Below are 17,649 nucleotides of genomic sequence, written 5' to 3'. Positions count from 1 at the left end.
AACAGCATGAACAGCAAGCCACACACCAGCCAAGCCCCTGGCCAGCCCTTGGGGCTGTGCTGCTCTGATGAGGACACCAGCCAATGTCCCCTGACCTTGGGCACTGCTGTCCCTGCCATCGACACCCCAGAGTCACATTGGGCAGAGCAGGCAAGAGCCAAAATAGCCACGGGGCACGGGGAGAATTGATAGAAATACATCAGGACATTTGGAATTTATTTTCCAAAGAGAGTTCATTCAGGGAGGAGATTTTGCCTGACCTTCCCAGTGTTTACTGGGATTTTTAGGTACCTAAATGGCTTCTCAAGGTCCCATTGACCATCAGAACCCACCTGTAAAGGGGAAATGAGCTTTTTCTCTCTGTGGCAGTTCTGTGAAGGGGAAATGCTCCCTGGGACACTCAGGAGAGCTGTGCCTGGAAAGCACTGGGTGAATGTGGATGATTTGTGCCAAAAACATCCCAAAAAGGCAGAATGGCTGCAGGTCTGGCCACCTCCTCTAGGAACAGGCACAGCTGAGCCCTCAGCAGCAGGATTTTCTGAGAGACTGAAACCATCCCTGTGGCTGGAAGGGCTCAGTGCCTCCCAGCTGCTGCAGAACAGCCCTGGGGACACGCAGGAAACGCTGACCTGCTCGGATCTGACATTCCCAAGAGCAAAGCAATCCTTGGAGCCCCTGGAACCAACCCTGGAACAAACCCTCTGCCTCCTGCAGTGCTCCAGCTCTGCCCCCTCTCTCACTGCACTGGGGGAAAGGCAGCGACAGCCACTCAGGGGCTGAACTGCTCACCATGATCCTGCCAATAAAGCGCTGCTTTTGCAAAAAAAGCCCAGAAGTGACTTTTCAGCTTTGAGTGTTAAGTGCCTTTTTAGTCAGACCAGCTGTTCCTCTCCTCCAAGCTCTCTAGAAACCCTCTTTGGTTAATCCCATTGACTCCAATGATATCTGCTAATTGCATATTTCCCTGCAAATGAAGCCAGGCAACAACAAACCAATTGGAATCTGTGTACAGATTCCCACTGACAATCTTTGAGGCCAGACATCTTCCCTTACCTTTTCAGAAGGGAATTTGAGGAGGTCTAAGCTGTCCATGCTGTTCCTCTGGAGTCTCTTTGGCCTGGCTCCTGCAAAACAACACTCTCACATCAGGGGGGTGTCACCAACAGCACCAGTGTCACACAGAGAGAACCCAAACCGCAGCAAATCCTCTGCTCTGGTTAATTAGAAGTCGAAGGGATGGGGTGATGCAGCTGTGCTGGCCTTGAGATTCAAATGTGGGGTTTTTTTCTATTGTTTTGGGTCTTTTTAAAGCACTGTCACAGGGCTGTGTGAGGCTTTGGCTGTCAGGCTGCAGCCAGGTCACACCACGACCCTGATCTCAGACAAGGTCTCTGGAATTGAGGAGTTACAAACCTCACCCTAAACCACCAAAGTCATGGGACTAGCATTGAGAAAAATCATAACAAATAGACAATTTAATACATCTGTGGATTTTCTGCTTCATCATCATGTTTTTAACTGAATGTTTCTGGGATTCAACTTTGAGCTCTTCTCTATAGTCACAGAGGCTGGAAAACTAAGTGAAGGAGCAAATATTTTCTAACTATCATAGGCCCAGCCTTAAGGGGAACAAAATATTGCCTTGAACCTGAAAGAGGCATCAAAACTTGGAAGGATTTATGATATTTATTTGAGATTTCATAAGATTTTGATGTTTGATTCCAACAACAACAACAGAGTGGGTGAAACACAGTTCAGCTGACTCCTGGTTTCCAAACGCTCTTTACCTCCAGTCTCCCCCTTCAGCCTGCTTCCAGCTGTTCCTGCCTTGCTGACAAACAGCCAGGATGTACCAAATGGCCCTGGGATGCTTTCACCATACCTGGGGAAGCTTCTGCCCTTCCCTGATTGTTCCTGAAGGCTCAGTTTAGCTGATCCCCATGTGACACCCCACTCCAGCAACACCGCGCAGGGCAGAGCCCAAAACTCTCCCACAGCTCCTGTGACACCTTCCAAGCTCAAAGGGAAATCCTGGGGGAGGAATGATCCCCGTGCTGAGCCCCGAGAATGGAAACCAGGGAGCTTTGTGTGGTTCCTGCAGCAGCAATCTCCCAAACCCCACCATTGCTCAGCTCCCCCCAGCCCACCAGTGCTCACTGCCCCTCCGAGCTCAGGGGACCACAGAGCTGCTCACTGGGCAAAATTAACAGGGACAAAACTCACAAATCGAGGCTGGCTGAAAGCTGAGCATGGGGATGAAATGGAAAAAGGCTCCAGGGATTCCTGCAGCAGCACAGCCAGCCCAGCAGGGCTCCAGAGCTGTATCCAAACTGCACCAGCTCCAAGGACAGCAGTGCTTTGGAAAGCTCAGCTTCACAAGATGCAGGCTCAGATCAGCTGGAGCCTCACCGAGGGTCATGAACACTCATCACAGCTTGGTCATAAGAGACCTGAAGTTTATGTCTGTGCCCCTCACCACCCTGAAGGGATTTACTGCTTGCAGCAGTAAAGATTCCAATCAGCAGAACATTTCTGCACATATTCTCCTCTCTACTCCAAAGAGCACATTAGCACCAGCTTTGTTTTAAGGTGATTCATTACCAGGCTTTGAGTTCAGGGGGACTGACATCACGGTTGGAGGTGGAGAACAGGCACTGATGTGAACACACAGGAGAGCAGGAACACACGTCACGAGGAGCAGTCAGCGTCTCCACCAAGCTCTACTCCTTCCACACAAAGCCAGGAGCCCACTGTCAGCAGCTCTGAACGTTTAGGTCAGAAAAGGCCTCAAAGATCTCAAATCCAACCAATTCCCACCCTGTCAACCAGATCAGAGCACTGAGTGCCACGTCCAGTCACTCCCTGAACACCTCCAGGGGTGGTGACTCCCCAGGCAGCCCCTTCTAATCCAACAACCTCATCCCTGAAGAAAACTCCCTTTGCTCCACCACATTCCCACCATCCTCAGCATGGAGGAGATGGCTGTGAGACGGGTGAAGGACTTTTGGGTGCTGCCCCATCGCTCAGGCAGGAGCTCGGCGAGGGGAAGGCAGCGCTGGGTTGTTCCCAGTGGCTCCCAGTTAAACACTGCTACAGCTTCTCGTGGCTTCCCTCACAATAACCCACAGCAGCAAAGTGGGTCTGGAGTAAAAGTCACCTACAAACACCTCATCAGAGGCACATCTGGGTTTCAGAGGCGAGCCCAGCCCCTGGAAGTGAGAGTGCGTCACGGCCCCGCTTAACAGCCACTTCCAGGAAAGCAAGAAAGCAGCAAAGTGTACCCAGTTAGATAAACACACATCATTTCCAGCTGTCTAAAGAGTCATTAATTACACACCTCCATCCTCAGGTGCTTTTGTGTGTTCCCAGAGCGCTGAACCGCTGGCCAGCAGCCATTAATCTCCCAGCAGAGAAAACCTGCCTCGTGTTCATTTAATAGACACAGGCAGCTGAGTCCACCCCAGCACAACAACTCATCTTTTTCTCTTGTTCTGATGCTGGTGGCCATCTGTGAGTGTGTGGGGTTTACACACACTTGAGCTGAGAGAGGAAGAAGTTCAGAATCACAAAAGACTTTATCCAACTCAGCTGTTTCTTCCAGAAATCCCAGCCAGTGCTGGGGCCAAACGCTGTCCCCGCTCAGCACCACTACAACAAGCAGCATTAGGAGGGTCCCTGTCACTCAGGGCTACAAGAAACTGGATCCACACCTGCAGCAACTCCCACCAGACAAGTGGGAGCTTCTCCCCTTCTCATCCCACACATCCTCATCCACCTTCCAGGAGAGCAGAGCTTTCCATACTCACGAGTGTCCCACGACAGGAGGAGTCCCACTAACTTTCTGTCTCCATTCCCTCAGATGGCTCCAGGTGTAACTTCCAGCCTCTCCCAACTTATTTTCCCCAGAAATACCTGCAGCACCGCTTAATGCTCAGCCAAAGCTGAGCTCTGCCTCCTTCTCCCCAGAGCTGATCCACAGCAGCAGCTGGGGATGTGAAGGATTCAGCAGCTGAAAACCCAGGTCTGTTCCTCTGGAAGGTTTTTTCCTCCCTCTCTCTCTCTCTCCCCAGCATTTATTGGCATGTTTACCAAGGCTGCTGCAGAGTAATGGAAAAACCTCAGAGGCCTTCTAAATGCTCTCTCTGTCTTGGAGGTTTACTGAGGTCTCAAAGAGAGCAAGTTGAAACCTTCTTGTGAACATCAGCTGAGCAGCGCTCCTGACTGGCTGCATTCATGCCCTGTTTTCCTGGAGCTCCTGGGATGTTGCTCTTCTCACTGCTCAGGGGTGTTGTTCCTTTTTTAAATATTTTTTTTTTCAAAATCTCTTTCTCCTCCCCCTCTGTGATCTCAACAGCACCATGAACCAAGGGGATTTTTTAAAAATTTTTTTTTTTTCAACTTTTTGCTTTTGCAATTTGGTTGCTGAGGCGAGTTTAACGGATTTCACATTCTTGTCTTTAACCTGCAGCCACGGAGAACACAAGGAAGTTTTATCAAGGATGGTGATGGGATCATCTCAAGGAAAGGAGCACCAGGACAAGCTGGGCAAACAGAGCTTTGTTTTTCCACGGACAGGCTCCATCTCCAAGAGATTGCAGTTGACAAGAGGGAGCTGAAGATGTGGAGCAGGGACTCGGGGAGCCCTGGCAGGAGCTCTCATCAAGCTGCCATGTGCTTTGATGAGCCCCAGCTCCAGGAGCTGCCGCCTCCCTTCCGCTTCCAGCCGGAGCAGCAGAGCAGGGCCCCCCACCCCAGACACAGCCCCAGCTCCAGGACTGCAGCTGGGAACACGCTGGATCCCTCTGGGGGACTGTGCCAGAGCAGGCAGAATTCAACCTGACAGGACTCCACGGAAAACCAGCGGGGAAAGGTCGTGGAGCCAACATCAGCCGGCGCGGCCTGCAGCGCTCGCGGGCTGTGCACAGCCCTCTGCTCCCCACAGAACGTGGGCTGGGCACCCCAAACAACACAACAAACACAGCATCAGGACTTGCTGCAGTCACATGAAAAGGTCATTTCCCCCGTACCTGCATTAACCAAGACACTGACTTGGCTTTTGGGCGAGTTCTCGCAGCCCTGGCCAGTGCCTCCCCCATCTGTACAGACCCAAACCTTGATTCTGGCAGACAAGTCTAAATATTGCTCAAGATAATTAAATCAGAGCAGCCAGCCAGTTGTTTGGGGTGGAATGCTGGTCTGGAAACCCTTCCCAGCTCCGAAGTGACAGTGGGGATACGGTCCAGTGCTCCCAGAGCATCTCAAATCATACGCTGCTGACATCTAATCAGGGGAGCTCTGTCAGCCTCGTGCTCCATTATTACAGCAAAGCTCTTCAAGAGGGAAGGGGGAGGGGGAAAACAAGCACAGCAGCAGGAAAAGAAAGAAGGAAAAAAATACCCAGAGCAGCCTCCAGTAGGACAAGCATCTCGTTTAAGGCTTTAATTAGTCTTCAAACACATAATGGGTTCTGGCACTATAAATCCACTTGACCTCTATTATTGTCAGCACTCGCCTGATAAATGGTGGCATTTGTTTTCCCAGTTGCTACTGGGGTAGAACAATACTTTTCTCTAAACAGAGAAAGCAAATAATATCAGTTATTTACGATGACTGGGCCATAAAATGCTGGTGCCAAACTGTTGTGTGCCCATCCATGGGAAGGACCATCTGCTTATCCTGGTCCTGCAGGAAAGGACCAGGGAATCCCAACAGCTCTGGGTCCTTCTGTGCCTGAGAATACAGAATTGGGAGCCACAAGGGCAGGAATGATCCCTGCTCTGCTGGAAGGCACTGAGGATCTACAGAGCACAAACAAATCTCAACCTCCCAACAGCCCCCAAGCACAACAAAACCCTGCTCCAGGAACAAGGATCCTGCAGTTTTCTCCTCTGTGGAAAACTGTTCCCTTAAAAAAGCTGCACACAATATGTGGCAATAAAGAGAAGTTCCCTCTGCATCAAGATGCTCTGTGTTTGTGTCACCCGAGTTCTGCATCTCCACAATCCAGTCTGAGAGCTGAGCAAAGGGCTGAAAACAGAAATAACAGCAATGCTGCACATCCACACAGCACCCAGAGCCCTGGGGGTGTGCTGACTGCACTCAGGGCGAGCAGCTGGCACAGAGGCTCCTCGGATGGGGAATGAGGAGATCCTCTGGATCACTGGCCAAAGAGCCCTCACATCACATGGAAGAGGTAAAACCTGGAAAAAGAGTCCTCCTTGCAGGCAGAAATGGCACAAGGGAGCTACTTTTGTTCTCATTTGTTATTTATTTCCCCCAGTAGGAGTAAAGTCAATGTAGGAAAGCTGCAGCCTTGGAGTACAAAGGGATCTTATTTGTAGCCTTACAACTCTGAGTAATTGCTGTGGTGTTGGGCTCATCTTTGATTTCAGTTTTCCACCAGATGTACAATAGGCATCAGCTTTTCTCTAACCAAGGATGATTTGCAAATAACACATTGGCAATTTGGGTCAAAGAATGAAATATTTAGGAGGGGTATTTGCAGAAAACACTGAGCACCCAACCCTGAAACACTTGACAAATAGAAGCCTTGGAGGTTGTGGGAAGGCTGGGCCATGTCAGGCACAGCCTCCTGTAACCACAACCCCCCAGGCAATCGTCTGCTTCAGAGAGGAACAGTTGTGGGGACAGAAGGATCTGCTGGGAGATAAACTGAACTGGGTGGAGCAGGCTGGGAGGAGGCTCATAACCCCAGGGCTAATTCAAGAGAATGGTGATGGACTTGGCAGCAACACCTGGCTTGCTTCTAAGGGCAGGATTTTCCCTGCCAGGACACAGCAGAGTCTCATGACCTCCCACCACCCATTACCAGCTCGTGTTGAACGAGCAGAGATCAAAAGCAGAGTTTAGCTAGAAAGTGACACACAATAATTAACGGGGCCACATCTCCAGCAGCCAGACAAGCCCAAGGACACGATTTTGTCCTCCAGACTGACTCAGGGAGGGCAGAGAAGGAACAACCACGTGGCAGCTTAGCAGCCATCAAACACCCACAGTAAAATCCTCTGAAGAAGAGGGGGAATGTACTTGATCCCTCCTCCTGGGTGCTGCTGTGAGCAGCCACCAGCTCCCAGCAGCTCCTGGCACACGCTGCCCATGCTGGACTGGCATCCTCAGCTCTGCCAGGTGCTTTTGCTAAGCCAAGGTTGGCTGTCCCTGCCAGGGAAAGAGGATGGTCCTGAGGTCACCCAAGAGATTGCAGGGACTCTGCTGAGGGTCTGGCCTTGCCCTGCTCAGAGAAATGCCAAAGCAGATTGTGGCCGTGCATACAGAAAGTTTTAAGTCAGAAAAAGGAATTCTAGCTGGGCAAGAAAGAACTTCCTTCCTTGCTCTGTGCTGCATTAAAGGTACAGCAAGCAGAGGAATCCTGCTCCTGAAGGCAATGCTGTGCTGTTGGACAGAGCAGCACCACAGCATTTCCTGGACAGCAGCCACCAAGGGAAACTGCCTGGGGAAGGTGCACTCAGGATCCAGACAGCACAGCAGGGCTGGGAGTGCTGCTGGAGCCTGCAACTGCAGCCAAAGGGAACCTCAGCCTTCCCAAAACCAATGGCTTCCAAAAGGTTCTCCCTCCCCACAACAAGGGATTTAATCTTGATTGAATGGATGGCTTTGGCACAAGGCACGTTGTGCCTCCTCTGCCACAGGCTTCAGGAATTGGCCTGTTCCTCATCCTCTTTTCCAGCACTTGCCATCTCCCCTGGCATCAAGGTAAAACAAATTTCAGTAGCACATCATCATCTTCTCCAGTCCTGGAGCATTTCCCCTGCTGCGAGCCAAGAACTCCTGCTGTACTTTACACCGATGCTGGGAAGGAGGAGATGAGATGAGAGATGGAACATTAAACACTTGGGAAGAGTATTTTAAAACTTCCTAAAGCCAATACAGGGGCAGCCTGAAGTGAGTGCTAAATTACTGAGTTTAAAATCCAAATGACTCAGAGGTTCATCCCCCCCATCAGTGCTGCTGGAATGATTTAACAGCTGTAACAGCAGAGGATTCAGAAAGAACTCATTATAAAGGAGAGGCATCTTTGAGAAGTCCTGGATCTTCACTCCAGCACGCCCCTGTGGAAGCAGCTGTCCTGTCCCTCCTGCCCTGCTCCCTGAAGGGCCACCACAGACAGCTCTTGGACACCTTCCTGCAGGCACATGGGAATATCTGCCTCAGCTCTCCCTCTGAGCACCTGCTGGAGCACAACAAAGCCACCAGACCACCAACCCTTCCTTCCACTTGGCCAGAAGCCACTCTGCTTCTCCAGCACCTCATCCATCACCCCCTGCATCAGCAGGTACAATTAACCAGCACAGCCTCGGGCTTTCATTTCCACAATGGAAAAAAAAGGCTGAGCTGCAGCCCATCAGCTCCTGGGAAAAATCAAATAGAGCTGAGGATATTTAACATTAAGCACTTTCAACTGCTGCACTTTCTCAGTGTGACTGGTGAGCACGGGCAGGTTCCCTGCTGGGGATGTGACCCCGACTCTGCCCCAGGGAAGGCAAATGCTTCCCAGACAGTGAAATCACAGCCTGAGGGAGCAGGGCTGGCCCACTGTCAGCAAGATGCTGCTCTCACACACGGCCACATCTCTCAGCTGACAGTTTTCTGCAGGAGGATTGAGCAAACTGCAGGGAAGGAACATCCCTGTCCCCGGGCAGCATCCCAGCCCCATGCACAGGCTGGCAGGGGGAGCAGCATCACCACCTCCCTGCTTGCATCAGCAGAGGGATGGTCAATCCTGCCTATTTTATCAGCCCTAAACACTTTTTAGCTACTTCAAAGATATTTAAAGCAAGCAAACAAACAAAAACAAACAGGCTGGAAAACATAAAAGCAGATTTCTATTCCAGTCTGATTGATCCAAGGGTTCAAAGATTCCTGTGAAGAGAGGAGCTCAGAACTGCACCAAGAATGCAGAGCCCCACAGTCAAAGCCCCCCAGAGCTGAGCAGTGCTCAGGAAGGAGTGGGGTGAAGGAGTGGGGTTTTGTGCCCATTGCCTCACAGGGGGATGAGCATTCCCAGCATGGAGCCCCTGGAACCCCAAACAAACAGAGCAGCCTCTGCATTTCTCAGCAGGAGAGGAGCAGAAAGGGGAAGCCAGGCTCATTCTGTGACCCAAACTGTCACTGCTCTATTTGCAAATAAGCTTATTCCAGCCTCGGTTAGAGAAAAGCTGATGCCCATTGCAGGTGTGGGGGAAAACTGAAATCAAGGACGTGCCCAACATCACAGCAATTCCTCAGAGCTGGAAGATCACTCTGTACTCCAGGATTGCAACTTCCTACACTGGGTTTGCTCCCAGCCAGGCTCAGGGCTGAGTCCTTCCCTGCCCCCAGAGCCAAGCACAGCAGGGCAGTGGTGTCTGTGCTCTGCCAACAGCTCTGGAAGCATCCCCATGCCAACGCCTCCTGCAACACCTGCAGCCCTCCCCACCCACTCCCAGCTGCCAGCAGAGGTTGCTTCGTGTCTCCTGCCACTGCTGCTGCCAGGGCTGATGGCTGAGGCTGACGAGCTGCTGAAAGCACAAGGAAAGCAGCCCGGAGTCAGCTCTCACTGTGGAGAGTACAGGGGGTGCCCAGGGCTCCTCTCTGCCTCCATCCCCTGGGTGATCCCTGTCCCTGTGCTCCCCTCCCAGCTGGCAGGATCAGCATCCCCAGACCTGATTTCCTCTCCCAGGGCAGGCACTGGCTCCGGGCTGGGAGCAGGAAGGGTCAGCTCCGTGCTCCCGACCCACGCTGGGAACAGGCAGCTCCTCATGGAAGCTGCAGCTTCTCATCTGGAAAAGGGCACCAGCACTTCTGTCTGCACCCCAGGACATCTCCCAGTGCTGCTTCTTGTCCTGGCTGCCTTCACCCCTAAAAACAACCCTGTGGAGCCACAGAAGAGTCCTTCACTCCTCTCCAAAGGCAAAGCCTACCAGTACTCTTAGCTTGCAGTGTGTGAAAGAGAAGGAGATTTATTCAGGGCCACATTTTTGGTTGTTTGGAAAAGCAAACCCAGCCCCTGTTTATTTACTTCGTGTTCCAGCTCCTCTCCAGCTTCCTTCAGTTTGTTGCTTTAAGCTCTGTGTGTTTGCGTTTCTCAACAAGGTCGCTGCTTTCACAAGACTTCTGCAGCACTGCCCCACTTCCCCGGCCTCCAGCTTTGTCTTCTGACATCCAGATACTCTCAGAATATTAATTAAAATCATGAAGAGCTCAGCAAGGGCAGCAGTGGAAAACATCAGGCACTCCTTCCACCCCCAGAGCCCAGGGAAGGGCAGTGCCCAAGCCATAAAAGCAGAAGTAACCTGTGAAGGACATCACAGTGAAAACCTGGCTCAGCCTTTGCTATGAAGCTCTACCTGCTTGATGAAAGTGAGGTTTTATCACATGCCTGCCTTATCAGAGGATTTTAGCATCCTTAGGAATATGCAGGCATTTTGTAACCTTAAGCAGGAAAAAGAATCTGAATGGGAAAAAGGAAATGGAAAGCTCTCCTCACCACGAGATTTGTCAGCATCAAAAGGCATGGCTGGTTCAGAAGTCAGCTTGAATCTCAACTCTCTCACCTGCTTCCTATTACAGAAGCAGATGTTCCTCTGGCTGTAAATTGCTGCTATTAATAATATAAATAATCATGCTCTTCTAATCATTTAATAGGTGCACAGGAGGGTACCAAAATTTCTGGCTGGCATTAAATACATCTCCCTTCCCTCAAGGGCTCAGGGACACACTGGTGGCCTCTCATTCTCCACTGAAGTTTGGAATAAGAGCTGAGGCCGGGATAAAAGCTGAGGAGAAGGAGTCAGGCTCCTCTGCACATCTCCCTGTGACAGTGCCAGCACCTTCCCCACCTGTGAAGCTCTGAGAGCTCAGCCAGGTGTGATTTCACACTCCCTCCCTGTGGCCCCAGCCCACCAACACAGAGCTGATTTTTACCTCCCCAGCAGATTCCCAGGACCTGGAGAGGGGAAATCCTGCTCTCCAAGATCCCTCTCTCCCTGCACTGCAAATCCCAGTTGTTTGCTGGTGTTCCTCCCAGAACACTTTGTCCTTCTCTCGACAAACAGCCCCAGCCCTGGGAATGTGAGCAAGGACACCATGGATTAACAGGGTCACTGCAACCTCCAGAACTCTGCCTGCAGCTGCTCAGCCCTTTCCCACCCTCCAGGGATCACACACACACAGACCTGCACGGCTCTGTCAGACAACACAAACATCACTGCTGGCTCCAGATGTTAGCACAGCACATCTGGATCTCCCGAGGGCAGTGAGCAGCCCACGGGCCACATCCACCCTTCCCTCTGACCCAGGCACAGCACCAACGCTGAGGTTCATTTCCTCTTCCCCTTTCACAACAAAGCAACCTGCCAGAAGGAAGCCCCCGAGGAGAAGCCAGGAATGAGTTCTGCGGGAGTTACAAAGTGGGGATGACGTGCAGAGGGAGGCTGGGGAAGCTGCTGTACCCTCACAGCGTTTGAGGCAACAGCTCAGCTCCAATGGGGCACGGCAGGACACGCTGGCTCCCTCAGCACAACTCCATTTCCCAGGAAAAGCTCCAGCACTGACGTAGCAGGTTATGCCTGGGAGATCAATACGAGCACACACACGCACAGCCAGCCTCTCCTTCCCCTCCCAGGGCATCGTGCCTCAGCCCCAGCATCGTCCTCTCCACGTCAGTGCTACCAACAGGGGAATGTCCAGTGCCAACAAGGTCATATTTAATCACTGGACACCTCCTGGGATGCACTTGGTGTGAATTAATAAGTCTGCCCCAGCACGGAGTTGCCAGCTGGAAGTGCCCATGCCAGGCACCCACCCGTGCCTGCAGCTGGTCCAGGACAGTCCCCAAGCCAGGCTGGCAGCACTGTGGTGACGTGTCTGTGCTACCCTGCTCCCTGGCACAGTGACCCAGGGCCCAGAAAAGCCACTCTGGTTGCTGGGACCAAGTCTCCACGTTCAGCACTGCTGCAGGTGTCCCAAGGGTGAGATGTCACCCAGTGCGTGCTGCTGGTCCCACCCCACCTCCAGCCCATGCCCTGGGCTTGGAACTGGGTGCTAATCAGAACAAGAGCAGCCAAAAATCCCTGCCAGTCACTCCTGAAAGCCTCTGCTAACACTCAAATCAGTGAGAAGAGCCCTGTAGAGCTTTAAAAGATACAAAAGCCAGTTTGCTGAGTGGCACGTGGAATTCCATTCCCAATGCAGATTAATTCCATTAACTCCTTCTGTGCCCTTTTTTGGGGATCCTTCCCTGCCTTTGCAGCTTGTGGAAAGCACAGAGTGAACACATCACAGCCCCCTTTGTGGTGAAGGCACTCCACAGCCTCACTCTGCTCTAGCATTTGTATTTCCTACCCACCTGCAAACCCCACCCCACACCACGTAACTCCTGAGACTTCCCAATGCCACCAAAATGCCAGGAACTCACCTTGTGCCTCATAGCCAGGGTAGGGATGAGCTGCACCCATGTCCTCCTCCCCGGGGCCCAAGCCAAGGGCTGCCCTGAGCTGGGCCATGTTCACCTGAGCCGTCAGCTCCCCGCTCCTGTCCCCGATCTGCAGCAGGAAAAGCAACAGGGCACTGGTTAAAGGCATGGGGTGCTCCAAGCAAACAGCCCCCAGCCACGGGTGTGTCAGGCCCACCCCAAAATCAAACACAGACACAGCCAAAGGAGGGCTTGGAGACACCTGAGAGACCCCGCAGCTCTCCACAACTACTCCCCAGTGATCATTTGGGAAAGGGTCTGTTGCTTGCTGTGCTGCACCTCCAAACACAGCTCAGTGCAGGGAACTGAGAGGGCTCAGCTCACCCACTGCTACAGAACAGAGCCTGCAGGTGCAGGTCTGGGCTGTCCTGTAGCCACACATGGCTTGGCAGGGAGCCCTGGAGCTGCCAGCCCCCTTCCCCAAGGATTTCCATAGTTACGGAGCTCCAGACACCCCGCTGCCATCAGCCACCACGTGGGCAGTGGCACACCAGCGCCCCAAAAGCCTTCTCTGCTGGCTCAGAGCCATACAACTTCAAGTTGTTCCTAGTGATCTACCCACACAACGCTCCAAAAAATCTTTTAGAAGTCCACATTTTTCCCAATTCCCACCTCTCGCTGGCCTGAGGCCAAGGAAAGCGATGTTACGTGTTTGGGAAGAGATCTGTCCCACAGCTCCTGCTACCTAAAAATGAGGAGTTACAGGACACAGTGCCAGATCCTCCTCAAAGTTTAACCAGACCAGAGAATGGCCGTGCTGCACATCACCAGTGGACACGGAGAGGTCACCCAGGAACAGCCCCTGATCTTCAGAGGAAGAGCAGCCAGTGTGACAGAGGAAGACCTTGGCTGTTCCCCTGGAGAGGCCTGACTCCTGTTAAATGCCTGGCAACAGCTCCTTTGTGTCCCCTGCCACAGACTGCAGCATGGAACAAAACCATAAATCCCCACATTATTTATGACAAAGCCCCAAGCGCCAGTAAAGGGAGGCAGATCAAAGGGCTTATCACCAGGCATAAATCCCCCTGCCAATTACAGGAGATTTGCTGTTGACATCATCTCCAGAGAAATTACTGTGTCCATGTTAGGTCTTACAGTCCTTGATGCTCAATTATTAAGTGCTTCCCTGACTTCCACTCGTTTCAGATCATCTCCAAAGCCCTATTAACAACCAAGAACAGACGGGCAGGACGATGACCCAGGGCAGGACCTGCCTCACACACCACAGCAGAGCCCTGTTTTCTGCCCTCAGCCTCCCAGGAGCTGCTCTCTGAGATGACAGAAGCACTCCAGAGCAGTGTCCTAGAGCTGGGGCAGCTCCCAAGGCTTTTAGGTACGTGTCCTTTATTCCAGTGGGATTTTGTGAGTCACCTCTGATTAACCTGCAGCAGCTTCCAGTGGTTCCCTGAGCTGGTTTCATTTGGATTCAAATGCCACCATTAGATTTTTGTTGTCATGAAGGTGATGGGAAGTGAGTTAGGAACATCAGTGTGAAAAGGTTGAATTCCACAAGGTTCCTCCTGGCCAAAATCCTGCTGCTTGTGGAAGGGACAGTCTCTGCACTGCTCCAAAAATCATGATGGGGGGACATCACCAGCCACCTGCCTTGAGGAACCCCCTCCTGGCACAGCTGGAATGACAACACTGGGAGCCCCCACCCTGCTGGGTCTCCCCTCCACCCCCAAAAGGCCCCTGGACCACCCTGATCCTCCCGTGGCCCCTCAGCTGACGTCTGGCTTGAGGACTCAGCCCCAGCCTGAGCAGAGCTGGGAAAGTTAATCTGTCCTAAAATGTACAGGACCAAAGAACAGTATTTCTTCTGTGTGTCTGATAAGTATAATTAAATCTGTAATTAGGCTGCTGTGTCAGCCCTACTCAGAGATTTAGCCAACCTAATAAGACAGGCAGGAGAACACCCAGCACACTTACATATGGTGATTTCAATTAGTGCTTCAAGAGGGCAATTTCTTCATCTGGGGAAGACTAAGGAGGCCACAGCCGATTTCCTCAACACACTGGGAAGAGCAAACAATGGAATTCTGGCTTTCTGCACTTCTGAGCCACCTGAAAATGGCAGGAAAGCTGCAGACAGCTGGGTGAGGCCAAGGTGCAACCAGAGCAGCACACACAACACCCCAAAGGGGGTGGCTGTGGCACAGGGCTGGCTGCAGGCTGCGTGCATCCAGGGCCAGCATCCGCTGCAGCAGGACACTCAGCTGGAATCTCCCTGCACTCAGGAAAGTGGGATCTTATAGACTGGAGACCGAGAGGTACCTGAGGGCCTTCACACCTGCTGGCTGCACAACACCTTGGCCAGCCAGCAGACAAGTGCCCAGGTCCTTTCTCACCCAGAACATTGGTTAAGAGCAAAGCACAGCTCACATTTGCTGCAATTAAGGGGAAGGCTGGGACCCTCCCATCAAAAGTGCATTTTCCAGCCAAGCTCTGCAGTTCCTAAGAACACCACTGAAACAGCACAGAGAGAAGGGCTTTCCAGAGCAGTGACAGCAAGGTAACTGCAGTCATAAAACTTATTGGCATAAAACAGTCGTGCTCTCACCAGGGGTCACAGGTCCCCCCTGATGTGCACCAGCTTCTCTTACCTCTTGGGAGATTTCAAGATGTTTCCTTGCAAAGTGCAAAGCCTGTTCGTGGCTCCCCAGGGACACGTAGGCATTTCCCAGACTCCAGCAGGCTCTTCCTTCTCCCACCCTGCAGAACAGGAAAGTGTCAAACCACAGAAATGCTGGGCAAAGCCCAGCAGGGCCTTCAGGAGAGCCTGACAGCCAGGCTCCTTGCTCTGCTTCCACCTCCACAAAGGCTCCACACTGGAGAACTAAGAGTGCTGGACATCTTAAACTCTTCTTACACTGGGGATGAACAGCCTGGGAAGCAGGACTGGCCACAGGGACAAAACGTAAGCCCTGCAGCAAGGCCCAGGATGGTTTGGCTTCACTGGTGAGCACCAGCCCACGAGCTCCTGCCCAGCTCCCACCTGACACAAGCAGGGCTCCTCTCCAGAGCTGCACAGAGAGAATGCAACATGCAGCTCTGGTTCATCAGCAGCCCAGAGCTAAACCAGCAAGGAGAGAACACTGCAGGCAGGCACCAGCTCCAGCTGAGCCCCAGCACTGCATCAGCAGGGTGAGCACACAGCATCCAGCTGCACCCAACAGAGGACAGGGACACATTTCCACGAGGTCTCCAGGGCACTGCTGCTGGTTTCCAGGAGCCAGGGAAAGCAGGGCGATGTGGAGCCTGCCCTGTGCTCCCAGCCTGGCTCTCCGGAGCTTCAGCAGCTGTTTGCAGGAGCAGGCAGAGCCCTCCTGCTCCCCAGAGCCTGCTCAGCTCTGCAAACGAGCAGATGTGGGGGGAGAAGGGATAAAAAAAGCACCTGGGGGCGCGGGGGGAGGTTCAGCATGACTGCAACTCCCTTTTCAGAGGTTTGGGCGGGTTGATCAGCATTTCAGCGTTTTTCTTGTCACCCTGTTCAATACCTTCTGCTCACAGGGTGTGTTCCCAGAAATGCAGGAGCCCACAGGCCTGCACCCCCACAGCATGATTCACCCTTGGGTGGGATTGTGCCTGCCCTGAGCAGAGGCTGCCCTGCTGGTGGCACAGCTCTCCCATCCTGATGTCCCTGCTCCATCTAGTGGAGGACACCCAGCCTCCAAGGGAATTCGGCACGACGCTGAACCAGCTGTCTGCAAAGTCATTTCAGCTGCAAGACGGCTCAGGATCAGAGTATCCAGGAAAAAGGAGTCAACCTCTCAAAAAAGAATTAAAATTTAAGGAAAATTAAAAGGCCAAGCTTCCTAAATAACGAGGAGCAAGACCAAGAAACAAAACACATCGTCTGTACACAACTTCATTTGTACATGGAGGTTTCCAGCATCAGCCCAGAGCAACAGGGGAGTGGCACACCTTGAGTGCCCTAAACACCCAGATTTTAGGGAAAACACAACTTTTGTGAACATGAGGGAGCTCTCCAGAGGCCCTCCTGGGATAACACAGCAGCAGCCACTGGCAAAGCACTGAGCACCATGCATTTTCTTAAGTACCTCTCGTTAGAAATCTCACTGAGCCCACACAGGCACAGCACTGAGGGCACAATCTCCAGGTTTGAATGACATGAGAGAAGTGAATCATGTCATGTTTCTGACAGATTATTTGATTTAGGACCGGCTGCCCAGAGACTTCTAATGACTTTCAAGCATACACATCACTGGTGCTTAACCCCAGCAAGAGAGAACAGTAAGTCAGAGAAGGGTCAGTGCTCTTCACCCTCACCTGAGGCCCTCCCTCACCTGTCTCCCAGCTCCTGTGCTATCACCAGGTGCCTCAGGTGGTATTCGATGGCTTTTTCATAGTCTTGAAGCAGTGTGCACGTGTTCCCCAGGCTGTAGCAAGCCTGGGCTTCTACTGCTTGGTCTTTGAGCTGTCTGGAGAGCTGGAGTGTTTTCCTGCAGGGAACAGGTGGGAAGGAAGAGCCCTGGTCACTGCCAGGTCCCAGGGAAGTCACCCCTTGGAGCAACACCCTGCATCACCCACCTCAGCAGCCCTGCCAGCCCAGGTCCCTTGTCACAGCCCCTGGAGCTGAGGGACCGTGTGACAGTTCAGGATTCCCAGGGAACAGCCCCTGGCACTCACTTGTAGTACTCGGTGGAGATGTCAAACCTGCCCAGGAAGATGTGGGCATTGCCCAGGTTGCTGTAGGCTCTGCGCTCCGCTGCCTTGTCCCCAAACTCCTTGGCAATGGCCAGGCGCTGCAGCAGACACAGCTCAGTCACACCTCAGCCCAGTGACACCTTTCTGTCCCAGCCCAGTCACACCTTCCTGTCCCAGCCCAGTCACACCTTTCTGTCCCAGCCCAGTCACACCTTCCTGTCCCAGCCCAGTCACACCTTCCTGTCCCAGCCCAGTCACACCTTTTGTCCCACAGCAGCTGCCCTGCAGAGCAACTTTTAGGGCTGTAAAGCTCCCACCCAGCGAGGCCGTGATGAACCTGCCTGTCAGGGGTGGGTGCAGCAGGAAACCTCTCCCTCTTCTGCAATTGAGCTTCAGGAAAAGCTCTTGGAAAAGTGGGAGTGATGCTGCATCCCAGTGCTGTCCTCCCAGCATTTAAAAACCAGAGGAGCAGTGAATTTCCACTTCCACTG

The 17,649-nt window shown here is 52.6% G+C and overlaps 1 protein-coding gene across 1 annotated transcript in view; it reads right to left on the bottom strand.

Moving 5' to 3' along the window:
- The window catches only part of GPSM1 (G protein signaling modulator 1), a 64,041-nt gene that overhangs the window by 22,541 nt on the left and 23,851 nt on the right, over positions 1-17,649 (bottom strand). The window contains exons 6-10 of the mRNA XM_005529199.3: positions 17,141-17,256; positions 16,798-16,953; positions 15,094-15,202; positions 12,434-12,560; positions 1,054-1,124 (exon numbers count right to left, since the gene is read on the bottom strand). Coding sequence (XP_005529256.2) covers positions 1,054-1,124; positions 12,434-12,560; positions 15,094-15,202; positions 16,798-16,953; positions 17,141-17,256 — 579 coding nt within the window. The remainder of the gene's footprint in view (positions 1-1,053; positions 1,125-12,433; positions 12,561-15,093; positions 15,203-16,797; positions 16,954-17,140; positions 17,257-17,649) is intronic.

This window comes from Pseudopodoces humilis, chromosome 22 (assembly GCF_049639895.1).
Source record: "Pseudopodoces humilis isolate 2021_Gansu_Grassland_sample_001 chromosome 22, ASM4963989v1, whole genome shotgun sequence".
Lineage (NCBI taxonomy): Eukaryota > Metazoa > Chordata > Aves > Passeriformes > Paridae > Pseudopodoces > Pseudopodoces humilis.
The sequence above is the reverse complement of the archived record's forward strand: the minus strand, read 5'-3'. Positions and strand labels throughout refer to the sequence as shown.